Below are 25,891 nucleotides of genomic sequence, written 5' to 3'. Positions count from 1 at the left end.
GTAGTTAAAATGGACTCAAAGCTAAGATTAAACAGACATATCAACTTGTTGTTCTGTTAGCAGAGTACAGAGCGCGTCGTCATCCGCTCCTTGACCAGTTGACGGGAACTCATCAGGCGACGGCCAGACTATGCCCCACATATTGCCCCATCTAGCACTAGCCCATCTCATCTCCCTATGCTTATCAGCGACAGAGTCCCGTTTCCCCGCAAATTCCCCTTCCTCACTTCCGGACTTGACGCTAAAGACATTTGTTTGGTGTTGCTCTCCACCTTCTAGGCCCTGATGCCGCTCAATAAACGCCCACGCACAGAGCCGATCGTTCGTGTGCGAACCGGCTGCTGGACATGCAGACGTCGGAAGAAGAAATGTGATGAAAATCGGCCCGTCTGTGGCGGATGCACACGAAACAAACTCAGCTGTCACTGGCCTGCTCACGTATCATCAAGACCTGTTGAAAATGACAGGGATGCGATACTGGCGCAGACTGATCATCACTCACGCGGAAGTGGTCAGATGGACGAGGAGGATATTATCCGTCAACACGGCAGCCCACAATCCGTTCGAAGCTCAATCTCACATGGTGCCTCGTCGCATTCGCCCTTCTCGCCTGCTGTTTCTCCGACCTCACCTGCGCAGTCAGTGAGCGTACCAGCTGCACCTCCCGCAGAAACGCTTGAGCTGGCAGAATTTGATGCTGCGTCTCTAGTGCCCATGGGCTATTCTCACCATCCTAGAAGCAATAGCCAGGGCTCGATTGGAGATGTAATGCCGCGTAGTCTGTCGATGCTCCCTGGGTATAGTCCGGAGTCCTTCCAGTTATTGAGTCATTACTTGGCTACTACTGCCGACTGCATGGCTAATGGATCGACTCCGGTGAACCCGTTCCTGGTCCAAATCGTTCCGCTGGCGTTCACCAGTGACCTTCTGCTGCAGCTGGTTCTGACGCAGAGTGCAGCTCATCGAGCGTTCCGTTGCCGCAATGACTCAGATGAGGTTGCTCAGAGTCACTACACCAAGGCGCTGCAGTTGTTTCGCAAGGGTGTTACGGATTTTATTGATGGGAAGGAGTCAAATCCACTTATGCTCACGGTTGGAGCTTTGTTGATGTGTTTTACCGAGGTGGGTTACCCCAAGCGATACGAAGGAAAGTGACTGACGAGGCTTAGACCGCCAGAGGAGACATGAATGGGACCATATTTGACCACCTGTCTGCCGCGAATTCATTGCTTATCCGCCTGCTTACCCAGAGCGACACCGCGGTCCCGAAAGACCTCAAAAATTTTGTCATTGAGTACTATACCTATACCGCGACAGTGAGCATGATATCAATCGACGCGCGGGTCAGCCGTCAACTCTTCCTGAACTTTGACCTAGAGCAGCGAGCGCGCCAGCTGTTAGAATCGGAATATATCGGTAATCTCTGCGGCTGCTGGCTTGAACTGCTACTGATGATCCCGTGTATCTTTGATTTGGGACGGCAATGGATGATGGAAGATGGCCAGCCGGGTCTTCCGACTGCGGACGACATTGCCATGTTTGGCTCTTTGCAAGCACAAATCTTACGCTGGGCACCTTATCCTTCGGTAACTCCCGACGTATTCCTGGCAGGACGAATCTTCCAGCAAGCGATGCTACTATATCTATATACCTCGCTGGGGGCGTTCTCGCGGTCCGAGCAGGGGATATATCAAGGCCTTATTGATGCTGCGATCATAGACGCGATGTCTTACTTGCATCAACTTTCAGCTACTGCTCGTATCAACTCAGGGCTCTGCTGGCCTATTGCTGTTGTGGGGTCATGTCTGTCTGACATTGATCAACAGAATTCTCTACGTCAGCGCCTGCATACAATGGTAAATACCTTTGGTCTCGGGAATATGCAACGGACCCTACTTTTGCTGGAACATATGTGGCAGGTGCCTCTGGAGCATGCAGGACCATGGAATATCTGTCGGGCTATGCAGCAACATCAAATCTGGATCTCGTTTGCGTAACGGGTAACGCGATAGTATTTCAATTGGCTAATTTACAGTCATCACTCATTGCATCCACCCACCAATACAATTGGCGAGCCCCCGCATTCCTGCTTACGAGCCCAGGTTCTTAGGCGCTTCCGTGGCAGGACCCTCAGGGGTCACATAAGCCTTGGTCAAGCCGCCGTCCACTACGAAGTCTGCGGCATTGACGAAGCTGCTTTCGTCGCTGGCCAGGAAGATGACGGCATGAGCCTGCTCGATCGCCTCACCGAACCGGCCGGAGGGGAAATGAACCTCGCGCCGGAATCGCTTCTCCTTGTCGTCTCCGAGCCAATCCTGCAGGAGCGGGGTGCTGATATCGTTAGCTTTTATCCGCGATCATGGAATCAGATTGACATACTTGAGAGGGGCCGGGCACAGCGAGTTGAAACGGAATCCCTCACGAGCGTGGACGATGGCCAGTTCACGAGTCATGGCAAGCACAGCACCCTTGCTGGCGGTGTACGCAAGCTGAGGCGTAGCCGCGCCAACCAGGGCAACCATACTAGCGGTGTTGATGATACTGCCCTTCTTCTTGCCGTGTCTGCGCAAGCTCTTGACCGCGTGTTTCGAGCCGTACCACACACCCTTGACGTTGATATTCATCGTCAAGTCCCAGATAGCCTCTGGCGTCTCCTCTGAATCTCCATCCTTGGGATGCATGATCCCCGCATTGTTGAACATCACGTCCAGACCGCCCCAGGAATCGAGATGTGCCACCGCGGCCTCCACCTCGGACTCTTTGGACACGTCGACGACACGGTATTCCACCCGGCCGTCGTGCTGTGGCACGACCTCGTGAACCTTGGCAATGGCCCTTTCGAGGCCTTGCGCCGAGATATCGGTCATAAGGACGGAGGCGCCCTCGCGGAGCATGAGGATCGTAGTTTCAAGCCCGATACCACTATTCCACGTCAGCTTGGCCGCCATCCTCTTTCGCTGGAGCTGGAAAGCAAAGATAAGGAACTTGAAAAACATACCCAGCAGCGCCGGTGACAACGGCGTTCTTTCCAGCGAGTCTTCCAACCATTGTGTCTGAATTAATGTACTAGTCTTTGTATACCTATCAACCACTCGATCAGAAATACCTGTCTAGTATAATCACAAACAATCCAGGATTCTACGATCTTTATACCCAATCTATCCAGGCCGAGGTCGGTTCCCGCTCAGTTCCACAATAGCTGCGCGGTGAGTTCATCTCTCCACTTTTGTCGCATACTCTTCAGCTCTTGTTTCCATTACATGATATTGCGAGGACACGTGGAGCGGCCCTGACGATAAGCGGAGCGCTGTGAGGTCACGCGCGCCCAACTGATATGGTAGCTGATAAGGGTAGTGGGGTAGCAGGTAGCCCCGCGGCGCGGTAAAGGACCGCGGGTGGGGTAGATGGAAAGTTGGGCGCGGTTATTTTTTTTGTAGAATAGATAGAGGGTGCAAGCCGCGCAATAGTAGCACTGGACGATGATTGAGATGATTGACAATGTATAGTTGCTATGTTCGTGGCTTAGAGTCCACTACTTTGAAGCAAGATTGATGATGAGTATACTGGTATACGTTTGTAGGGAGCAAATTAACGAGGTCCGAAGCACATTCATACTAGTATATACAGTCCAGCATTTAACTAAGGTAAGCTAAGCCTGCTCCTCCTTGATGTGATAGCTCTTCAATCTATAGAACCCATCAAACGCATGCGGACCAAGTGTACATCCCAACCCAGAGTTCTTCCACCCAACCCACGCAAGGTCCTATGGCCTTATTAGCACTCCGTAAATCCTCGGAAAGCCGCAGGGAATGCAATGTACGTACCGGACTCGGATAATCACACCGGTTGATAAACACCGTCCCAGCTTCAATCTCCGCAATCAACTCCTCGCCGCGCGCGATGTCCTTCGTCCACACGCTAGCCGTCAGCCCGTACTCGCTATCGTTCATGAGCGCGACCGCCTCCTCGTCGCTGGAGACCTTCATGATGGGGAGCACGGGGCCGAAGGTCTCGTCTTTCATGACGGTCATGTCGTGCGTGACGTTTGTGAGCACCGTGGGGGCGATGTAGTTTCCCTGTGGGTTCTGCGAGGGGACGGAACGGAAGGATTCATTGGAAGGAGTGGCGTTGATGGCACCCTTGGAGAGTGCGTCGTCGATGTGCGACTGGATGGTTTTCACAGCGTGGCGGGAGATGACGGGGCCCGTGGTTGTGGACTTATCGGTGGGATCGCCGAGTTTGTACCTAGTTTTGCGTTGCAGGTGTCAGTTTACAGTTTTTCTGTGGGGACATAAGAGTGAGAGGAGGCTGGACGAGGTCGGGGCTTACGTCTTGAGCTCTTTCTGCACCTCCGCGATAAAGGCATCGTGGACGTCCGCGTGGACATAGACCCGTTCAATGGAGCAACAGCTCTGTCCCGAGTTGAAGACGGCGCCGTCGACGATCTGCGCCGCGACGTAGGGGATGTCTGCGTCGGCGCGGACGTACGCCGGGTCCTTGCCGCCTAGTTCAAGGTTCACGGGGACGATGCGGCGGGCGGTTGCTTCGCGGATGCGCACGCCGCCTGCTGTGGAGCCGGTGAACGAGACGAGTTTGATTTGGGGCAGTTTGACGATCTCGTCGAGGACGTCGAGGGAGCCGACGTGGATGAGTTGGAGGACGTTGCGTGGGAGGCCGGCTTGGGTGAAGTAGGTGAGGAGGCGCTCGCCGATGAGGGGCGTTTGCGGAGAGGGACGGAGGATGACTGTGTTTCCGGCCAGGAGGGCTGGGACGAGCGTATTGATCGTGATGAGGTACGGGTACTGTGCTTGTTAGATAGGGTTGAGCGAGGTGATCTCCTGGAGACGGAACGTACATTCCACGCTGTCGCGATCAATGTCGGTCCAACCGGATCCTTCTTCACGCTGCGTCTGAATCCCTTCTCTGGCTGTCCTGGGTGCTCGCGCATGCTATCGTCCGCAATAGATAGGAGGTAATCGGCGCGTTTGCGCATGGTCTCGATCTCTTTTTCACTATAGGCAATCGGACGGCCCATCTGCGTGGTGAGCTCATTGCTCAGAGTGTCGATGTTCGCGCCGATCGAATCTAGGGCTTTGATGATGATGCTTTTGCGCTCAGACAGAGTGGTCTTCTTGTATGATTTGAATGCTTCCTCAGATGCCTGTGCAATTGCGCGGGCCTCTTCCAGAGAGGTTCCCTGGCGTTCGAAGATGACTTCGTTCGTGGAGGGAGATAGGGTGCGAATCTGGTTGGCCATTTTGGATGGATTGGTGGTGTAAGAATATGTGATGCTGGATTCTATCACAATTGATTCGACTGTTCACTTATTATACGGAATGTCCTGTTGATAAGAGTAATTATGTCCTCTCGCATACTTCGTTATCGTCGGCGCGGTCTTGATAGCGCTGTGGGGAATATTGGAGAGCGCGGTAAATGTGTGGGGATATTGTTTACTCTTCTCCTACCTATTCTCATGCTGTGGATACTTTGGATCAGTTACGAGGTCAAATTCATGGTTGAAAGCTCAAACACCTTTTCCCTATCCAATCACTCTGCTATACATGATTGACTACAGGATCATCAAGAAGGAACTTGCAAATCGCCTCCCCGACAACCGATCCATCATGCGGTTTTCCAGCTCGCGATAAACCGTCCTGGGACAGCTGGTCATCCAAAATGCCCATGGCATGCCGCGTCTCAATCAGCTTGCTGACCACAAACTCATCATACTCCGGATGGCCTTGGACGCTAAAAATCCTTCCAGCGCTGTAGAGCCCTTGTATCTCGCAGATGGAACTCGACCCTAAATTAACACAACCCTCTGGAACTTGGTACGCGATATCGCGGTGCATCTGATGCAGGGACTATCCCAAACCAGTCAGCAAATGTCCCATATTCGGAGTATCGAATCTCGAACTCACCAGAACATTCTTTGAGAAAAGCACCCTCCCAATATCAGTCAGTATAATCGGTTCCACTGCAATCTCCCATCCTCTGTCGCTGCGACCCACGCGGGCTCCTAGCGCACGCGCAATGATCTGATGACCGAAACATATCCCAATGATAGGCTTCTTGTGTTTTTCGTATACGTCTCGAACATAGTTTGTCAATTCGATAATCCACGGCTCGTCTGCAAAGGCATCATGTTCTGCAACCCTGTCAGCTGTTGTTGCAGTGATTTCCCCTAGAAAACGTACTGCTTCCGGTCAAGAGTATCGCATCACAGTCATCGGGTTTGGGAAAGACGGAGTCGTTCACCACATCCCATTTGGTGATTTGCAAGTCCACCTGCGAGTCAAGTCCCTGTGCTTTCAGACCTGTTTTGAGGAGATTCTCGAAAAGGTCTCCATAAGTCCCGTAGCGGTCTTTGACGGGCTGGATGGGGGTGTCGCACTCGAGGATTGCTGCACGAAGAAGGCGAGTCATGATGAATACCTTAAATCGATGCTTCTAGAGATAGTAGATGATTCTTTCTGAGCTGCGATCATTGATAGATGCTATCGAGTTGGTAATAATAGTACGCAGCTGGAATGTTGATTCCCCAACCCTTATCGATAAGCGCGGTCTCTTTATCGCCTTTCCCCTCACTCACCCAGCGCGGTCCCCCATTATTGCTATGGCCCCGCGGTTACTATTGAGCTCCCCCACAAGTTGCAAGTGTGATGAAGATCTTGCTTGAATTGCATCGTCGCGGGTAATTCCATTGGCCAATGGCTGCTTTTCGCGAAACTGAGGCCCAAGCTGCTGGAGCAGTGCGGCGTGTGCAGCAAGCTCCACAATAGCATCGATGTTGGTGCGTCTTTTAAGAAGCTCTTGAAGACCTTTTGCTCATTTCAGTCATATTTCCTCTTGTATTTGAGCTCATACTATCATAAACATGTCACAGGATACAATCACAGTAGAGGATCTTCCTCGCCTTCTTGAGCATGACATCAGCGTCAAAGTCGCTGGCATTGACTGCGATGGCATCCTGCGCGGAAAGGTGATGGCCAAGGAGAAGTTCCTCGGCATCGCGCAGAAGGGCTTTGGCTTCAGCTCCGCAGTGTTTGGATGGGATATGCAGGATGTGCTCTACACTACAGATGCAAAGATCGCACCTCCCGAATCAGGATATGTGGATTTCATCGCGGTGCCAGATCTCAGCTCCTACCGACGGATACCATGGGAAGACAACATCCCTTTCTTCCTGGTGCGCTTCGTTCAGAACGACAAGCCAGTCACTGCAGACGGTCGGAGCATGTTGAGATCGATAACGGACAAGCTTGCGGAGGCGAAATGCCAGGCCATGGCTGGAGGTAAGTTTTTTGGTCTCAGACCGAGTATGTCAGCTAATTTGTGTAGTTGAACTCGAATTTATGAACTTCCAGACACCCTCACAAGACGGATACGCCAATGGGTCGCAGACACGCGATATCGCTGCCTTTTTGGAAAAGAATGCACCCAGTGCCCTTCGTCCGATGACTGCGGGCAGTTTCTCATACAGCGCGACACGGCCGGTAGCCTTCAAGAAGTACTTTTGGGATATCTTCAATACCAGTGCGCAGTTCAACTGTGGGATTGAGGGGTGGCATACGGAGGGAGGGCCAGGTGTCTACGAAGCGGTTAGTAAACTACACTTCTATGACAGGAAGCTTTGCTAATCAGTACAGGCCCTCAAAGTGTGTAGCATTACCGAAATGGCAGACCGTGTGTCCCTGTTCAAGTAAGTCGTCGTCGGCGCCGCTCGCCACAGACAGCATCTTGCTAACTTGCTAGACTTCTGGCAAAATCCATCGGAATCGAGCACGGAATCACCCCCTGCTTCATGGCAAAGCCCATGTACGGCCAACCCGGCAGTTCTGGCCACATCCACATCTCCCTCTGCGATCTCGAGGGGAAGAACATGTTTGCCAGAGACACGCCTGATCCCAATGCCCCCTGGTCTGATGCAGCCAGTCTGTCAGACATGGGCCGACAATTCCTCGCCGGCCTTCTTGAGGCTTTGCCGGATATCATGCCCCTGTTCGCACCTACGATCAATTCCTACAAGCGCCTAGTGGAGAACTACTGGGCGCCTGTGAATATCAGCTGGGGCCTGGAAGACAGAATGGCGTCGATCCGTATTATCACACCGCCGGTGTGTAAACCAGGCGCTACGCGGATGGAAGTGCGTATTCCCGGCGCTGATCTGCACCCTCACTACGCACTCGGTGTAATCCTTGCTGCTGGATGGCGGGGAATCGAGAAGAAGCTTGATATCAAGGTACCGCCGATGTCGGCGTTGAAGAAAGGGGATCGGCCAGCGCTGCTGCCGAACACGTTGGAAGAAGCCATCAAGAGATTTAGTGCGCCTGAGAGTATTGCGCGGGAGATTCTCGATGGGGAATTCGTCGACTTCTTCACTGCCACGCGGGAGCACGAGCTCAAAGTATGGAGGGAGGCTGTAACCGATTGGTAAGTTGTCACTTGTCAACCTTGAGTTTCTGACCGATAACTAATAGTTCATGGGCAGGGAATTCAAGAGATATATTGAGACTGTATAGAATGCAGCGTTCATCAAATTGTATTATGAAGTTATCCATGAATGACAGATATTGCCAAGTATTTACATAAGCTCACAAGTTCTTTTCCGAATTTATAACCTCAAAACCACATGGCTGCTACACTTAAATACCACTCACTGGTACCTTGCCAGTTGGCCGCAAATGTAACCTCATCGCCCAATGCGGGGAACCATTGATAAACCCCGCACCGCCAGTTGACCAAAGTCAACAATCACCTTCTCTCGTACAATTGTTCCTCAAAGTTCAGAAAGAGATTGAACCATATCCTAACGTTATATCTAAGTATCAGCCAGTTACTCTACGCAATGGACTTCTCCCTGCAAAACCACAAATCCTTCATCGGCCGGCCAGCAACGGACCTACCCACTCCATCAGTGGTGCTCAGCAAGCCCACCCTGGAACGGAATATCAAACAGCTCCTCCAGGACGTCAAAGAGTTGGGGATCTCCTTCCGGCCGCATGTCAAAACGCTCAAGGTACCGACTTCTAGTCTACCTCCTACCACTTGACAGGCCTACCTAACCCTGCCAGTCCCTCGAAGTAACGCGCATGATGCTCGGCAACGGCACACACCGCAAAATTGTCGCCTCAACCCTCTGCGAGATCAGGGGCGCCCTCCCCCTCGCGGAAGAGGGCACCCTCGACGAAGTAAGCCCCAGCCTGCGTCTCGCCCCAACAACAAGCACTAACAGCCAGTGCGAGGGGAAAAGTGTCTCTATGGCCTCCCCATCTACCCTAGCGCCCTCCCCCAACTCGCAGCCCTCTCATTGAAGCTCAGAATCGTCCTAATGGTCGACAATGAGGCCCAGATCGACGCCCTCGAGGCGTTCGCCCAGTCGACGGGGCGTACAGCCCCCTGGCCCGTCTTCATTAAGGTGGACGTCGGCTCCCACCGCGCAGGGCTGGAGAGTTCCTCGCCTGCGCTGCATAGCCTCGTGGAGAAGGTGGAGGGCTCGTCTGCGGCGGAGGTATACGGGTTCTACTGCCACGCGGGGCATTCGTATGCTTGTCGGACTGAGGAGGCAGCGGCAGCGGTGTTGAGGAGTGAAGTGGAGGGTGTTGTTCGTGCGGCGGGGTATCTTGCCAGAAAGGAGGGGAGGAAAGTGGTGGTGTCGTTTGGGTCGACGCCGACGGCGCACGTGGTGAATTCTCTTCGGAGGGCGTTGCCGGAGGGGATGGAGGTGGAGTTACATGCCGGTATGTTTGTTTGACTTTGACCTTCTGTTCAGATGGACGGGTTTGATGCTGATGCTGAGTGCGTAGGAAACTTCCCCGCCAACGACCTGCAGCAGGTCTGTACCGGCCTCGTGGCCGAAGACCAGCAGGCGGTCCGCGTCCTGGCCGAGGTGTGCAGCGTGTATCCTGAGCGTAACGAGGCGCTCATCAATGCGGGGACCGTCGCGCTGACCAAGGAGACGAGCGAGGTGGTGGGCTTTGGGCGGGTGACTGACCGGCCTGGGTGGGCGGTTGTGAGGATGGCGCAGGAGCATGGGATTTTAGGGTTGACGGATGCGTCGGCTAGCCAGAGGGTCGAGGAGGTGTTCCATGTGGGCCAGAAGGTGATGCTGTATATCCAGCATGCTTGTATTACTGCTTCCCAGCATCATGTGTATTATGTTGTTGATGAGGGCGATGTGGTTAGGGAGACCTGGGTGCCGTGGAAAGGGTGGTAGTTACGAGTAGACACTAGTGGAATTCAGAATAAGGTTGCTCATTATCATGGATATATAACACAAATCACAAAAGCGAGAGAACTAAACAAGATCCCAGAGAAGTCGTACATAAAGGAGTGGTACCTGGAACGTACAGCAATCTGTTCACGGTCACGGTCATAGTCATAGTCATATCCATCACCAAGGTCAAACTCATTAGTCGTCATTTTCTCCATCATCATCATCCTCCACAGATGCTGCTTTTTTCCCATTGCTCCCATTCGCAACCCCGTTCCCATTCCGTTCAGTCTCCGTCTCCTCCTCCTCACCATCAGCCTCATCCTCTTCCTCCGGCCCCGGCTGCGACTGGCGCTGTACACTTTTCCCTTTAACTTTTGCCGGCTTCACAGAGTCCCCCGCCTCGCTCCTCAATTCTGCGCCGGACTCCTCCACGAGCTCGTTCTTCCCATGCCTACCCTTGTGCTTCGCATGCGCCGCACGAATCAGTCGATTATGGTAGTGTCGCTGCTCCGACTCCGGATCCTCAGTCAGTATCCTCCGCGCGGCTTCCTTTCCGACAACCGGCAGTCGATCGACACCCTCCACTCCCTGTGGCACAAGCTTGGAATCCAGCAGCCCGATTTGGACGAGGACGCTAGCTTGGTCCCAGTAGACGTGTTCCGAGTACAGCTTTCCGGAGCGAAGGCTCACGATGCTGACGAGGATAACTTCGACTTTCTTGTTGGTTGGTGGAACACCGGGCAGCATCCAGGGGATCTCCTGGGTGTGTTCGAATGAAGCGTAGAGCTCGTCTACGACGCGGTCGACGCCGATGGTCCGTGAGAGAAGACGCAGCCGCATCGATGGCGGTAGGTTGCGGAGGAAGTGGTGTTCGTAGAAGCGACGTAGGTCGCGTGCTCCAATGCCTCCGCTCATGGTCGGCGCGTAGGTGACATTTGGGGTGAGATGGTCGACATACTGCTCCATTACGTTGTTAAGATTCATAGAGAAGAATCTCGCTGTCGACGTCAGTCGTTAGTCATGAGCGCCCTGAATAATGCATTGAGCAAAAGGCAAACATACCCTCCAGATGTTCCTCCCACCGCTTCTCAAGGTCATTCTTGTCTGTAACTGTCGACCGTATCATCTGCAGCGAGCGGGAAAAGGCCAACTCGGCTGCCAGGCGATCGTACTCTTCCAGGTCGTGCTCTGCAAACCCCGGCTGCACGTTATCATAAGTGTAAGCTTGGTGTCCGATGTTGAGACGCTCGCCTGTCCCAATACCCTGGTTGATCCGCCTCGTGGTTCGACGCTTCTTCCCTTGCAAGCCTAATGCTGTAGGCACGGTGGTTACGTCTACCGTTTCACCAGCAAGATGTGTCAAAAAGCGGACGGAGGGAGGGAACGACGAGCGCGGATCGGGAATGTTGGTTGGATAGTATGATACCAAAGCACTGAGACGGCTGGCGTTTGTGGGTTTGAGATAGAAATCCAGGCAGAAGGAGGCGGCATCACCGAAGGCTATAGCCAGTTAGTTCTATACAGCCCAGGTGTAATCGAATACGCAAGGCCGCCCACCAATAACAGCATAGTTGACCCCTACGCCCAATCCCTCCTTGACGGACTTCAATTGACTGGTATATTCCTTCCCTCCATCATTATAAGGAAGGTACATCACCTCAAACCCCTCATCCTGCCATTGACGAATGAACGCAGTGTCAAAGTCCGGTGTTTCAGCCGTGATGCAGATACGAGTCTTTGCTAAGCTGGAGTTGTAGAGAAACCCTCCGCTCGCACCGCCGGCGTTGATAGTGAGGAGGGACATGATCCTCGGGTGTTGTGCTGAAGGTTTGCTCAAAGTCCTAGTTGTTGTATACGCCGTATATATAAGGGGCGAGCCCACGTGGAAGAAACGGATGACAATGAAATTATGGGAAGAATGTCCAAAATTCTGAATCGGTGGTTCTAAAGGGGATTATCTATCAGATTATTTGGTTCCGTGGACTGAGTTGCTGTACTTCCTACGTCATCCCCAATGAAGCGAGTCAAGCGACTCTCCCGCAGCCACTACGTCATTGTATCTCTTCACCAACATCATCCGATTTCTGCTTCTACATCGATAGGCTCAACCGGTTGACAAGAGTATTGAATGCAATGATACTTGTCATCCGTAACGATCGAAAAGGTCGATCTTCTAGTGCATGACTTATGCTGTTCACGACAGAATCAGCAGAAGAGCTATTCTGATGTGACGGACGCCTCTACAGATCCAGCAACAAGATTGACGATACCCACGACACTAATACAAAGTGAAAAGACAGCCATACTCCACATGCCGATGGACCCAAGTCGATTGACTGTGGCGAATGGCCTGTCATGTACGGAGTAGTGCGGTAGAGGAACAAGGAATTCGTTGTTCTACCCTGGCATCGATGGCACTCATCTCCGTAGTGCCTCAGGCACCCAAATCCTCCGCTACTGTTTCCCTCTCATGTTATTGCTGACAAGCACATATATTTCCAGGCAATCAGGTCAGGATCTCGATCATCCTCGATGTGTCAAATGATGCGGTGCTGTGTTTGATAACGTAGATGAATTTAGCAACGCACCTTGAGCAAACGGATACACCAGTTCGTCTCGAGAACATATTTCTATTTCTATCGACACCACTCTGTTTGGCGAACGCAATTATTATACTGCACAAATATTAAGGATGCACAAACAGTGAACTTATTATTCAAAGCGCTAACTCCATACATTTTTGTCACCTAAAAATAGTCCTCATGTCTGAGTACATGCGTACAGGGTACAGATAATCGCGCCTTGGCGTAAGCGCCCTCACTTCGACTAGCTATGTGAGTTTACATCTTCAGCTCCAGTGTAAGCGGGCCCATTTACTATCAACTTCCATTACACTGGCTTCAGTCGATATCACTTTTATTTAACCAAGCCTGTATCCACTCACTTTACAATGGATACAGACAAGGCATGATACACCCTCCCCGCCTAACCTTATCCCAGATCTACACGAGATGCTGACAGCTACCCTCCCAGAATCTCCCTCCTCCTCCCCCTTACAACGATGACAGTCCTTTGAACATGGAACCCAGCACGCCAAAATATACTCCATATTCCGATACTTCTCCTACGAGCATCACGGTTTCGCGTACATTTCAGCGTTTAGAGCTGGATCCCCGCGACACGATCTACCCTTCCTCTCCCTCCTCGCCAGCTCTGGCGAAGAGAGTCGGGCGCTGGTGTTGTGGCTTATTTCTTGGGTTTGTGATTGTGGTGGTGCTTTTTCACGTGTGGATTTTTTTGGCGTTTCAGAGCTGGCGGTTTTAATACCTGTGCTGTAGCCTGTCGGGATGTTGTGTATATAGGAATATGGTATGGTTTGGTTAAGGACTCCAAGGTATTAATGGAAGAAGTCCCTGATGGCCGAGGTCTCGCGGGCAACCGACCGTTCAGTATCTATGACATGTCCTTTTTCATTATCACTTCCCACGGCAGGAACTGCTCAACATCATTGAAAAAGCTCGCATGTTCAACTGTCGACAACATCTTGTATGCGTCGTGTTCTGCTGGTTTGAGACTCCGCTCAGTCGATAGCGGATCAGCGGTCGCAAATCGTATGAATTATTTACCAGTGGAGAAGTTCGGCAATTCGGGCTGCTTGGTATATCACAGAAGATCCATCTCGACTCTTTAGCCAATTACGTACTCTGTATTTATCTAAAAAATTGTCACTGTACATTGTAGTGGCAGGTTTGGAGAATTTCAGTCATCCCTAGGACAGGTGTGACTGAATTGTTGCCGATATCTGATAGGTGGCTGGGATGATCGATAAGGTGCTCACATTGACCATGGTTAAATGGTCCTTTGATAGTGCGATGACGGCAATTGGTCCAGTCCTAGAGCTGTCTTGTCTTGCCAGCCGAGCTCAGCTCCAATAGGTGAAAACGCCATGAATTGTAGCCGAACTGAAATAGTAGGTATCATCAGATTCTTTAATTTAAACTGAAGGAAGACAAGCTGTCAATGATTAACGTCATATGCCCCATCGAAAATTTCTTTCAGTGGGGTTGCTGTGAGCAAGGAACAATACTCCGCTCCAGAAACTTCGACTGGCGGGAGGGAATAAGAGAGTAACCTTCGCGCCCCTCAAAGGTTGCAACCATCACCGCGCTTTCAATTATCAACCTGCGTCGCAATTAGAGAGGTGTGATCTTTCAAGAGAGCATCACGCTCATCTCGTGTTGCGTTTACTGACATTGACCAGGCGTCAGAGGCTATGTCTTTGGTGCAGCATGTCTCTGCAATTGACGGCGTGGACCGCGAAATAGAACCAGACCTTCGTGACGATGAGACCATCACCACCTACAATGATGAATCCTTGGTGCCGATCCGACGCAAAATTAGCTACGATGTTCTTCATGAGCGCCAAGAACCGGTGACAGATGACAAGTCAGGCACTCCGGCGTACGAGGTCTCGACTGCGGTTAGACTTGGTATGCAAATCCGTCATTTTTGCTTTTCTTCCTTTCGTCGCTTGAGGATGGGACGCTGACCTAAATTAGTCCAGGTCACCATCACGATCCTCGCTTGTTGGTTCGCGTCTGGAATTGTGTTCGGCTTCGCTGCTCTGAAGCCTGTCCTGATCGACAAAGGCGTCTACCGCGACCTTTGCACGGAAGAGGAATTGCGCGAGGGTGTAGAGGTTTGTTTTGAGCAAGATCTTCGGTATGTTCTTTTTACCCGATTATCTATTTTCTTCCTTGGCTGGATACTAACCCTTCAGGCTGAATTTGTTCTTCACCATTGGCTCCATCACCGCCAATGTATCTGCTCTGGCGGTCGGGACCATCCTCGACCGATATGGTTCGCGCCTCTGTGGCTTCATCGGGTCTGCTCTGCTTACCGCTGGCAGCTTGTTGATGGCGCTTTCGTTTTCGCGACCGGATTTCGATGGGTATATCATTGCCAACTTCTTCCTAGCTCTTGGAGGGACATTCATCTTTGTGCCCTCGTTCCAGATCGCGAATGCCTTCCCCAAACATGCGGGGATCATCGTCGCTCTGGTTACTGGCGCATTTGATGCGTCTGCTGCGGTGTATTTATTCTACCGGATTCTCTATGAAAGCAACCCTGAGATTTTCACACCGCAGAGGTTTTTCCTAGCCTACGTGGCTGTTCCGGTCTTCCTGCTAGTTGCCTTAATTACGATCATGCCTGCGCAAGATTATCAGTCACCGCATCAGCTGGAAGTCAAGATGGAGCACGCCAAGGATCCTACGCGGGATATCCACGAGTCAGACCAGGAGATTGAAAGCGACTCGGAGCTGCGACGGGTGCGAAGCCAACGAGCCGAAGAGCGCATGGACGATATGCGCATGATCGACCAAGTCCTGGGTGATGCTGACGAAAGAAGACATCGCGAGGAACAAGAAGCGGAGCGCCATGCGACCAGTGTAGTCTGGGGTGTCCTCCATGGCTTGCCTGCACGCAAGCAGATGGCCACGCCATGGTTTATTCTGATCACCTTGATGACTGTCCTGCAGATGCTGCGGATGAACTACTTCATCGCAACCATTCGGGCCCAGTACGAGTTTATGCTGGCTTCCGACACGCTGGCTGAACAGATCAATGATTTCTTCGATGTCGCCTTACCAGTGGGTGGTATCCTTGCCACCCCGTTCATCGGGCTGCTCTTGGATCATTTGAGCGTTCCGAACATGTTGACGATCATTGTCATTCTGACAACGCTCATTGGAGCCCTGAACTCGGTGCCAGCAGCTTGGGCCGGTTACACCACCGTGACGTTGTTCGTCCTGCTGCGCCCTCTGTACTATTCAGCCATGTCGTAAGTTTTGCTTTTTCGTCCCGTGTATATTTTCGTGGGCTGACCTCGGCTAGGGACTACGCCACCAAGGTGTTCGGCTTTGCAACATTTGGGCGCGTGTACGGGACCATTATTTGCGTGTCCGGCTTGGTGAACTTCAGTCAATACGCGCTGGACGCGTTGACACACGGACCGTTTGACGGCAACCCAATCCCTATCAACATCTTCCTGGCAGCCGCTGGGTTCGTGATAGGTACGGTACTTGTTTCGTATGTGCAGATTGCCGGGAAGCGCTTGAAGGAGAAGAGACTGGCCTTGGAGGGGGAGGAAGAGCGAGAACGATTAATTCCGATTGAAGAGGAGGATGTTTGACCTTTCTCGCAGGTCTGCAATGATTAACTTTATTCTTATCTGCTCTGCGATAAAAGTCGTAATTGTTATTTGACGGATAGACTGTCATGCTGCCAATAGACCCTGGATGCCATACGACCTAGTTTTACCTAGGTCGGACATCTCCCTGGCCAGAGGCCACATGGCTTGAACCAGAACAACGATGATACTTAGTAGATATCCTAACAAGGTATCAACCAAACTCAAATCAAACTCAATTTCATAGCTATCTGACTTGCTCACCCATTCACAGCCCCTCTACACCATCTACGATGGACAAAGTGGCCAACCATTGGACAGTGGACACTCCTAAAACTCCCGGAGGGGGAGCCTACCTCGAAACTCAAATCGCAAAATCCGGGGTAAGCACCAGAACGGGTAGATATAGGCGCGATCCTGTCGGGCGGTTGCCTGATCTCGGTTGCCAGTAACAAGGTAGCCAACCAGCAGGGAAACTCTGAGCTTGTTTTACGAGGTTGCCAAGGGTGCGCCAAGTCTGCCCAGCAGGTAGTCTCTCAAGCAGCAGTCTGATCCGCTTTCATTCCTGTATATGTGATTGGTGGTGTATGGCTGTGGTGGATTGGTTAGTGGTGTGGGCTGCGACTAGCCTGGAGTCCTGGACCAAGACCACGATGACTCTGAAAAAAGACAAGGGAATCGTGTGCTGCTGGATAGTTGCATTTGCATGCATTGGGGGAGAATCTTGGCCAATAGAGGGTGCTTTGATCCTGGTATGGGTAATGGATTAAGGTTGATATCTAGAGGCTAGACCAGGGTTGTGCCTAGGTTATGGGTGAAAATGGACAGGGTCTCGAGATAGCTCGCTTGTCTAGGTATCTAAGCTACATAGCTACAAAGTAGACATAGAGAGGTAAAACCAGCCCCAAAAGCAGCCACAATTGGGCTTGAAATGTTGGCGCGGGTGAACGCGGGGTTCTTCACTGAAGTTGAACAGGCACTCTGGTAGTAGCTGAAGACACGTTGACTGCTTAGTGTGGAGACGGACATTAACTAGCAGAGTGGCGATTGGCATGGGAATGTCTACAAGTTACTCCGTAGTGTCTGGTTGATTGAGTCCGATACCTTATACTTGGATAGCGACCAGAGCTTTCCCACTCATCCATGGATACACACGATTCTATTCCCTGCATCCATCCAGACTTCTTTTTTTCTACTTTACTCAAACTATCATGCTCCAGCTGACCGTGTAACTTCCATCGCGAAACCTTAAACCGCGTGGCCCTGATCCCGCCAAGCTGCCAAGGGCCAGTGTTGATGTCAAGTGTCTCTCTTCCCCCGCATCCAGACCTCTCCGGATCGTCTTGGTGCGCCGCTCTCCACATACCCCAGCGAAAATGCTGGGGAGAAATTCTGATTTCCCCTACTTTATCTGGGGTGTACTTGCCAGCGACCGAGGTATTTTGCAAAACGGTGTCGGCTATTGCTCTGTTCTGCTTTGCGCTGTCGGTAGTTGTTCGAGTCTACACTCCACACGGACAATTAGGTCAGCTGACGCTGGCCAGCTCGCGGGTGCTTCAGATAGAGGGGCAATTGTCTAAAGCTAGCTATTTGACTGTCATAGGGTGTGTGCGATCTGCAACGTATATCTATCTGTGTCTGCCCCGCCGATCTGAGACTAAAATCAGCAATCCTGACTGACAGCTCAACCGCAATTGCAGAAACCAGACAAAACGCAATGTCACCTCCTACCAGCGAGAAGCCTGGCAGCGTGGAAAATGTCGAAGATGTCGGCCAGCGCGCTCTCGACGACATTGACTATGACGAGGAATACTCGTACGAAGAGCAGCGCAAGATCATCCATCGCATTGACCGGCGCCTGGTCACCATGACGGGTCTTGCATACTGCATCTCGCTGATGGACAGGACGAATCTCAGTATGGCTGCTGTGGCGGGGTAGGGGACCTTTGACTTCGTCAGATGCCTTGGATGATGTTAACTTGAGCAGTATGATCAAGGAGTTGGGTTTGCATAAAGGGACGAGATATGTATGTTGCGACGTCTCAATTTCAAGTACCTGATGCTGACTCAATAGTCCGTCATTGTGCTTATATTCTTCGTCCCCTATGTCATCTTCCAACCCGCCATGACGGTTATCACGAGAAAACTGGGTCCTACATTCTTTCTGGGAGCTATCGTCATTTCATGGGGCGCAATTCTGGTCGTATGTTTCCCATGTTCTGGTCAAGGGTCATCAGCCTAATCGCGAGACAGGGAATGGGCTTCACGAAAGATTGGAAGCAAATGGTTGTATGTCGTATGCTGCTTGGTATTCTGGAAGCAGGGTACTTTCCCGGCTGTGTGTACCTGCTTTCCAGTTGGTATGTAAGATGTAAGTGTCCCTTGGCCCCGGTTGGCCGGTGCTGCGTACTGACTTGATATAGACGACGTCCAAAAGCGCTTCTCGGTGTTCTATCTTATTGGATGTGTGGCCTCGGCCCTGGCGGGTATTCTCGCTTTTGGCTTGTCTCAAATGGCTGGTATCCAGGGCCTGGGAGGCTGGAGATGGATCTTCATCATGGAGGGAGTGGTAAGTTGACCCCGCAAAACCTAATGCCAGTACTGATGATATAGATCACCGGAGTTATTGGAGTCTTGACCCTTCTCCTGCTCGTCGACTTTCCCGATCGAGCACACAAATCCTGGCGATTCCTCACCGAAAAGGAGTGCGCCTTTATCGTCCGGCGCATCAACCGGGACCGGTCCGATGCTGATAATGAGCCCTTCACTCTAAGACGCTTCCTCACCCCCGCGCTCGACCCGAAGATTTGGGGCTTCGCAATGCTTTTCCTGTAAGTTTATTTCTGGTAGTGACCACTCCACCACTGACCACCGCAGCTGCACAACCACCGTCACCTACGCCATCGCATACTTCCTGCCCATCATCCTCCAACAAGGTATGGGCTACAGCGTCGGCGCCTCCCAATGCCTCGTCGCACCCCCCTTCGTCTTCGCCGGCATCGTCATGTTCGCCTCCGCCTGGGTCGGCGACAAGTACCGCGTGCGAGGCGTGCTCGTCGTCGTCAACTCCATCCTGTGTCTGATTGGCCTGCCCATCCTGGGTTTCCACTCGAACAACGCCGTCCGCTACTTTGGCGTCTTCCTCGCCACCGCCGGCGCCAACTCCAACATCCCCGCCATCATGGCCTACCAGGCCAACAATGTCCGCGGCCAGTGGACCCGAGCGCTCTCCAGCGCGACGCTGGTCGGATTTGGTGGCATTGGTGGCATCGTCAGCAGTCTGGTCTTCCGGTCCCAGGATGCGCCGGGATATCGGCCAGGCATTTCGACGACTATCGGGTGCGTCTCCCTATCTTTTCCTCCCCACTGTTCTTCCCTGGTTAATACTAACTAATGCAGATGCAATGTTCTGATTCTGATTATCGTGGCGGCTATGAGTCTGTGGTTCCGCATCTGCAATAAGCAGGCGGATCGGGGGCAGCGGATTATCGAGGGGTCGGCTTCCTTCCGGTATACGATTTAAACGTCTAAATGGATTATATGATGACCTATCGTGGCTTTAGCTAGCTTTCACATAATGACGCAGTTTAATGAAACTGATCCTGTGCTCCACGAGCCAAGAAAGATAGCCAGCTGATATCACTCTATGTCTAAAATATTCATCACCCCACATAAAACAAGCCCTGTCAGCAGTCCTTACTTAGCTGCCTGGCCTGGTCATGCAACTGTTGTCATCACGCCCCAGGCTCCAGCTCTTAAGCTTATCATAGCCCAGCTTCTATAGCATAAGGAACTAAAAGATCATACCCCGCACTAACCACTATCTATCTATCTACCCAAACCTACCAAAGTTTGAGCGTAAGAACACACACAAACACAGCCATCACCTCAAACACTACACTAGCCAGCAGCCAGCTCGCAAGCGGAAGAATGCCCTGCACCACCTGTCCAACAATCCACCCCTGCAGGCGCTGCACCGGCACAGGGACCACCTCCGAGCCGTGCCCTTCCTGCTTCGGCAAACGCGGGTTCTTCGAGATGGAGGGCGGCGGCGACGAGGCACGCGGCGAGTTCCATGCGCCGTACATCTCGATGCAGTGTCGGAGTTGTGATGGCGAGGGGATTGCGTTTGAGCGGTGTAGGGAGTCTGTTGGGGTGGGGTATTTGAGGGGTTTATTGTGGGAGGTGTGAGGAGGGGTTTCGGAAGTATCCAATATCGGGGGAAGGATGAGGATGGGGATGGTGATAGGCTGGAGGAGACGGAGATGGATGAGAAGGGGACGAAGATGGGAGAGTTTGATGGGGAGGGTGAATTGAATGAGAAGCAGATTAAGGATATGAATTTGTAGTACATTCACGACCTACTACTTGTGCTTTCTTGATCGCGCTGAATATACCACGGCTTCTTTAGACCTATCAACTTGTTACATCATAGAGCAGCAACCACTCCGAAGACGCATGGTCGCTAATGGCCCTGATGATCTATTGGTCATCTGCTCCTCAGAGTGCCTCATTCAAAATCACTAATTGTGTGACAGTGATTACGATAGAATTCCACTTGCCTATACCTGCCCAGTGCTCTCGAATCTCTGGCAAGCACATTTCTCTCTCTGGCTTAGTACCCGGAGACAATCTTCCATCATGGACTACCATAAACCTCTCCACCTTCTTCATATGGCGGACGAGTCGCATTGGATCAATAAAGTGAACATGGCTCGCGTGGACGGACGTATCTGCACCGCTATTTTTATATATCTGGAAATCTATAAGCGTGTGCTGGCAGAAGAAGCGGCAAATATGACAGAAAACCAAGGGAAAGAACTCTCCGAACTCATCCAATGGTCCGAAGACTCAGGTGCCATGTGGCTCCGCATGCTTCTGTCGAGGGGCTTTTTTGATACGCCTAGCTTCCCTTGCCTGCAATTGCGGAAGCAATGAGGTGCTGAATGGTAGGATGAGCGCATGGATGAGTATAGGGATACAGAGGAAGTAAAAACATTTTTGACTAACACGCTGGATGATTTAGCTGCATATGATTAGGTCGAGGATAAGGTTGAATACTACAATGCCCTCATGGACAGCAAGGAGATAACAGAAGATTTTATTTACACCGTTTCCACTCTTCCCAGTCCTAGTTGAGAGGTGATTTCTTATGTCCAGGGTCATCAACACGTTGATCTCAAGGCCAATAGAATAGCATGTGACTTTGGAGGTTTAGTGGTGGTTGTATTATTTTGGTCTGCTTACAGCTTATAGATAACCTAAGGCATGAATGTCTAACGAAATATTATTCTTATTACTAGTCAAACAGACTGCTGCGCACTCTGGGTTCTAAGGCACGCCTTCACCAGCATAACTTATGAAATTTATTATCTGTTTATATTCCGCTTTTGGAATACCATTGCCTTTCATCATTCAGCTAATGCCCATTAATAGTGTCAAGATAATGAAACTTGATCCGAGGGACAGGCCATCAGCAGCGGAGTTGCTGCAAGATAAGTGGTTTGACTTCGGAGGAGATGGTTATCGCATTGACTACAGAACTAATATGTTGTCCCACATATAGGAACGATGCTGTGGTCCGAATTATTGATCCATTATTGGATGTCCCCGGTATTTCCCTATAAGAACTCCGCAGGAAAATCACCTCGGGGAAGTACCAAGAACGCCGGAGAAGCTGGATTGCTGGAGTAGCTGATGATTAGTCCATCTGCACGACAGGGTAGATCAAACGGAAGTCTGGAATTCTTCATGTTTAGCTCAATTTAAGTAAAAGTTTTAATCCTTGACATTCAACTTTCTTCATTGCAAACTGCTACCAGCAGTGGACCCTTGCTGGCGGTCATAAGTTTCCCGCGGAAAACTTCTTATCAGTCGCGTCGGCGGATATGATATCGACGGTGATTGGCCCGGTCCAGCGTTATCGGCGCTTTGGAGGACAAAAGTTTCCCGCCGTCGGTCGTCATCGTCCGCGGTCTTCTTGTCGGACACAATGAGCAGAACTAATAATTATGACGGCCAATCTCGTGCTGGTCAATTTTTCTTCTTCGGATGATTTCTTTTATTCCTTCTCTTCTTACCATCTCAACTCTTCCCCCAATCCATCCCTGTTCATGTGTTGAGCTGGCCGAGTCCTGAGACCGACCTCTGACGCCACACCTACTCTCCTCTCCTCTGGACAATCCGCCTCGGTCCATTGGACTTCTTCTATCTGCAGGCATGGCTGCATCCTGGTGCGCCGTCCGTGGCACTCGCCAGCTTGCCCTTCGTACGCGGTTGCGTACCTCTCCTGGCTCCATCTCCCTGCGAAAGGCCTATCCCTCGCCGGTATTGGCCACTCGCCGTTATCTCAACACTACAACACAAGCAACGCCAGCTTCGCGACGGGCAGTTTATACCAGCTCCGTAGCTGACCATGGCGACCCTCACCCCCGCGACCTCTTCCAACCCCTCGACACATTTCCCCGCCGTCACATTGGCCCCTCACCTGAGGCGGCCCAGGAGATGCTCGCCGCGCTGGACCCCCCTGTAGCATCTCTGGATGAGTTCGTCAAGCAGGTGCTTCCCGCCGATATTCTGTCCAAGAAAGACCTCACGGTCACCCCTCCCAGCGCCAACATCAACCTGCCCCGCTCCAGTGTACACGGTGGCTTGGGAGAGACGGATATGCTGAAGCTGCTTGAGACCTACCGCAAGCAGATTGACATCTCCGGCAAGACATACCTGGGAACCGGCTACTACCCCACCATTGTTCCTCCGGTTATCCTCCGCAACATTTTGGAGAACCCTGCCTGGTACACCAGCTACACTCCCTACCAACCTGAAATCAGTCAAGGCCGACTGGAGTCGCTTCTGAACTTCCAGACCTTGACCGCCGACCTGACCGGCTTGCCATTCGCCAATGCCTCCGTCTTGGATGAGGCTACCGCAGCTGCCGAGGCCATGACCATGTCTCTGGCCACCCTCCCCATGGCTAAGCAGAAGAAACCTGGCAAGTCGTATGTGGTGTCTGATCTATGCCACCCTCAGACCATTGCAGTCATGCAGTCTCGCGCCGAGGGATTCGGAATCAACCTGGTTGTTGGTGACATCATGGCGAACGACTTTGAGCTGGTGAAGAAGCAAGGTGACAATCTCATTGGTGTTCTCGCGCAATACCCCGATACCGAGGGTGGTGTGTACGATTTCCAGGCTCTGAGCGACAGCATCCATGCCGCTGGTGGTACCTTTAGCGTTGCTACCGATCTGCTCGCATTGACCCTCCTCAAGGCTCCGGGTGAGTTCGGTGCAGATATTGCGTTTGGTAACGCCCAGAGATTCGGTGTCCCCATGGGATTTGGTGGTCCTCACGCCGCTTTCTTTGCCTGCGCCGACAAGTACAAGCGTAAGGTTCCTGGACGTGTCGTCGGTGTGTCCAAGGACCGTCTGGGCAACCGGGCCTTGCGATTGGCTCTGCAGACCCGCGAGCAGCACATCCGTCGCGAGAAGGCCACCAGCAACATTTGCACGGCCCAGGCTCTGCTTGCCAACATGAGCGCCATGTATGCCGTTTACCACGGTCCGGTTGGCCTCAAGTCTATCGCCCAGCGTGTCATGGCCATGACCTCGACTCTGCAGGAGAAGCTGACTGCCATGGGTTACAACGTTCCGGTCAAGGGCGGCGTTGTTTTTGATACCCTGTCCGTCGAATTTGCCAGCAGCCAAGAGGCCGACGCCCTCATTGCAGCCGCTCGCGAGCAGAACATCTTCCTCCGCCGGGTGTCTTCCACCAAGGTCGGTATCTCTATTGATGAGACCGTTGGTCGCGAAGAGGTCAAGTCTCTGTTGCAGATGTTCTCCAAGCATGCCGGCAAGGGCGAGGTTGAACTCTCTGAAGAGATTGGCATCAAGTCCATCCCCCCTAACCTGGAACGGACCTCGCCCTACCTCACCCACCCCGTGTTCAACACGCACCATTCCGAAACCGAAATGTTGCGGTACATCCGCCACCTCGAGTCCAAGGATCTGTCTCTCGCTCACTCGATGATTCCTCTTGGCTCCTGCACGATGAAGCTCAACGCGACCACCGAGATGATCCCCGTCTCCTGGCCCGAGTTCTCCCAGATTCACCCCTTCATGCCCGCCGACACGGCCAAGGGCTACACGCAGATGATCGACGATCTTGAGCGGCAGCTTGCCGACATCACCGGCATGGCCGAGATCACCGTGCAACCCAACTCTGGTGCTCAAGGCGAGTTTGCTGGTCTGCGTGTCATCAAGAAGTACCTTGAAGCCAACGGAGGCGAGAAGCGCAATATCTGTCTGATCCCCGTCTCGGCCCACGGCACCAACCCCGCCAGTGCTGCTATGGCTGGTATGCGCGTGGTCACGATCAAGTGCGACACCAAGACCGGCAACTTGGATCTGGCCGACCTCAAGGCCAAATGCGAGAAGCACAAGGATGAACTTGCGGCCATCATGATCACCTACCCCAGCACCTTTGGCGTGTACGAGCCGGGTGTCAAGGAGGCCTGCGAGATTGTCCACCAGCACGGCGGACAGGTCTACATGGACGGTGCCAACATGAACGCGCAGATTGGTCTATGCTCTCCCGGTGAGATTGGTGCCGATGTGTGCCACCTGAATCTGCACAAGACCTTCTGCATCCCCCACGGCGGTGGTGGCCCCGGTGTGGGTCCCATTGGTGTTGCGGAGCACCTGCGTCCTTTCCTACCTTCGCACCCGGCCAGCGAGTACCTGCAATCCAAGCGTGGGGAGACCTCTTCGCCCCCAATCAGCGCTGCTCCTTGGGGTAGCGCCAGCATTCTTCCCATCACCTTCAACTACATCAACATGATGGGTGCCAAGGGTTTGACTCATGCCACCAAGATTACTCTCCTGAATGCAAACTACATCCTCTCCCGCCTCAAACCCCATTACCCCATTCTCTACACCAATGACAACGGCCGCTGCGCCCACGAGTTCATCCTCGATGTGCGCAAGTTCAAGGATACCTGCGGTATCGAGGCCATCGATATTGCCAAGCGTCTGCAAGACTACGGCTTCCACGCCCCGACCATGTCCTGGCCTGTGGCCAACACTCTCATGATTGAGCCCACCGAGTCGGAGAACAAGGCGGAGCTGGACCGGTTCTGTGATGCGCTCATTTCCATTCGCAAGGAGATTGCCGCCGTTGAGAGCGGCGAGCAGCCCCGTGAGGGTAACGTTCTCAAGAACTCCCCTCACACGCAGCGCGATCTGCTGTCCAGCGAGTGGAACCGTCCCTACTCGCGGGAGGCTGCGGCATATCCCCTTCCATATTTGGTGGAGAAGAAGTTCTGGCCCTCGGTGACCCGTGTAGATGATGGTACGTCTCCTTTTTTTTTTTTCTTTTATCAAAAGAACAAAGCTAATTTATGTATAGCATACGGTGATCAGAACCTGTTCTGCACCTGCGGCCCGATAGATGAGACGGATTAAATGATACCCATGTTTCAACATTCTTC

General features: G+C 52.3%; 10 protein-coding genes across 10 annotated transcripts; 6 read left to right on the top strand and 4 right to left on the bottom strand.

The window, feature by feature from the left end:
• Positions 1–285: 285 nt before the first annotated feature.
• Aud_002187 (Zn(II)2Cys6 transcription factor) lies at positions 286–1,997 on the top strand (the record flags this gene model as incomplete). The annotated part of the gene is made up of 2 exons (XM_043296188.1): positions 286–1,122; positions 1,170–1,997. The coding sequence occupies 2 exons, from the start codon at positions 286–288 to the stop codon at positions 1,995–1,997; spliced, it is 1,665 nt and encodes a 554-aa protein (XP_043152123.1).
• Positions 1,998–2,090: 93 nt separating this feature from the next.
• Positions 2,091–3,048, bottom strand: Aud_002186 (oxidoreductase, short-chain dehydrogenase/reductase family; the record flags this gene model as incomplete). The annotated part of the gene is made up of 3 exons (XM_043296187.1): positions 2,091–2,331; positions 2,380–2,922; positions 2,999–3,048. 3 exons carry the CDS (start codon positions 3,046–3,048, stop codon positions 2,091–2,093), a joined length of 834 nt encoding a protein of 277 aa, XP_043152122.1.
• A 601-nt stretch (positions 3,049–3,649) lies between these two features.
• On the bottom strand, positions 3,650–5,257 carry Aud_002185 (aldehyde dehydrogenase family protein; the record flags this gene model as incomplete). The annotated part of the gene is made up of 4 exons (XM_043296186.1): positions 3,650–3,763; positions 3,825–4,245; positions 4,330–4,802; positions 4,856–5,257. 4 exons carry the CDS (start codon positions 5,255–5,257, stop codon positions 3,650–3,652), a joined length of 1,410 nt encoding a protein of 469 aa, XP_043152121.1.
• A 298-nt stretch (positions 5,258–5,555) lies between these two features.
• On the bottom strand, positions 5,556–6,426 carry Aud_002184 (type 1 glutamine amidotransferase; the record flags this gene model as incomplete). The annotated part of the gene is made up of 3 exons (XM_043296185.1): positions 5,556–5,864; positions 5,922–6,148; positions 6,198–6,426. The coding sequence occupies 3 exons, from the start codon at positions 6,424–6,426 to the stop codon at positions 5,556–5,558; spliced, it is 765 nt and encodes a 254-aa protein (XP_043152120.1).
• A 451-nt stretch (positions 6,427–6,877) lies between these two features.
• Positions 6,878–8,522, top strand: Aud_002183 (glutamine synthetase family protein; the record flags this gene model as incomplete). The annotated part of the gene is made up of 5 exons (XM_043296184.1): positions 6,878–7,295; positions 7,342–7,601; positions 7,650–7,702; positions 7,756–8,433; positions 8,492–8,522. The coding sequence occupies 5 exons, from the start codon at positions 6,878–6,880 to the stop codon at positions 8,520–8,522; spliced, it is 1,440 nt and encodes a 479-aa protein (XP_043152119.1).
• A 326-nt stretch (positions 8,523–8,848) lies between these two features.
• Aud_002182 (D-serine ammonia-lyase DSD1) lies at positions 8,849–10,216 on the top strand (the record flags this gene model as incomplete). The annotated part of the gene is made up of 4 exons (XM_043296183.1): positions 8,849–9,019; positions 9,075–9,191; positions 9,254–9,740; positions 9,807–10,216. The coding sequence occupies 4 exons, from the start codon at positions 8,849–8,851 to the stop codon at positions 10,214–10,216; spliced, it is 1,185 nt and encodes a 394-aa protein (XP_043152118.1).
• Positions 10,217–10,411: 195 nt separating this feature from the next.
• Positions 10,412–12,020, bottom strand: Aud_002181 (dienelactone hydrolase; the record flags this gene model as incomplete). The annotated part of the gene is made up of 3 exons (XM_043296182.1): positions 10,412–11,214; positions 11,279–11,716; positions 11,774–12,020. 3 exons carry the CDS (start codon positions 12,018–12,020, stop codon positions 10,412–10,414), a joined length of 1,488 nt encoding a protein of 495 aa, XP_043152117.1.
• A 2,469-nt stretch (positions 12,021–14,489) lies between these two features.
• Positions 14,490–16,409, top strand: Aud_002180 (putative MFS transporter; the record flags this gene model as incomplete). Its single annotated transcript, XM_043296181.1, has 4 exons — positions 14,490–14,706; positions 14,776–14,938; positions 14,997–16,058; positions 16,112–16,409. The coding sequence occupies 4 exons, from the start codon at positions 14,490–14,492 to the stop codon at positions 16,407–16,409; spliced, it is 1,740 nt and encodes a 579-aa protein (XP_043152116.1).
• Positions 16,410–18,123: 1,714 nt separating this feature from the next.
• On the top strand, positions 18,124–19,929 carry Aud_002179 (putative phthalate transporter; the record flags this gene model as incomplete). The annotated part of the gene is made up of 8 exons (XM_043296180.1): positions 18,124–18,341; positions 18,394–18,433; positions 18,481–18,609; positions 18,660–18,777; positions 18,830–18,975; positions 19,020–19,237; positions 19,284–19,745; positions 19,806–19,929. The coding sequence occupies 8 exons, from the start codon at positions 18,124–18,126 to the stop codon at positions 19,927–19,929; spliced, it is 1,455 nt and encodes a 484-aa protein (XP_043152115.1).
• Positions 19,930–22,625: 2,696 nt separating this feature from the next.
• Aud_002178 (glycine decarboxylase subunit P) lies at positions 22,626–25,865 on the top strand (the record flags this gene model as incomplete). Its single annotated transcript, XM_043296179.1, has 2 exons — positions 22,626–25,752; positions 25,810–25,865. The coding sequence occupies 2 exons, from the start codon at positions 22,626–22,628 to the stop codon at positions 25,863–25,865; spliced, it is 3,183 nt and encodes a 1,060-aa protein (XP_043152114.1).
• Positions 25,866–25,891: the final 26 nt, after the last annotated feature.

This window comes from Aspergillus udagawae (assembly GCF_001078395.1).
Source record: "Aspergillus udagawae IFM 46973 DNA, scaffold_11, whole genome shotgun sequence".
Classification (NCBI taxonomy): Eukaryota; Fungi; Ascomycota; class Eurotiomycetes; order Eurotiales; family Aspergillaceae; genus Aspergillus; species Aspergillus udagawae.
This window is presented reverse-complemented; position numbering and strand designations above follow the sequence as displayed.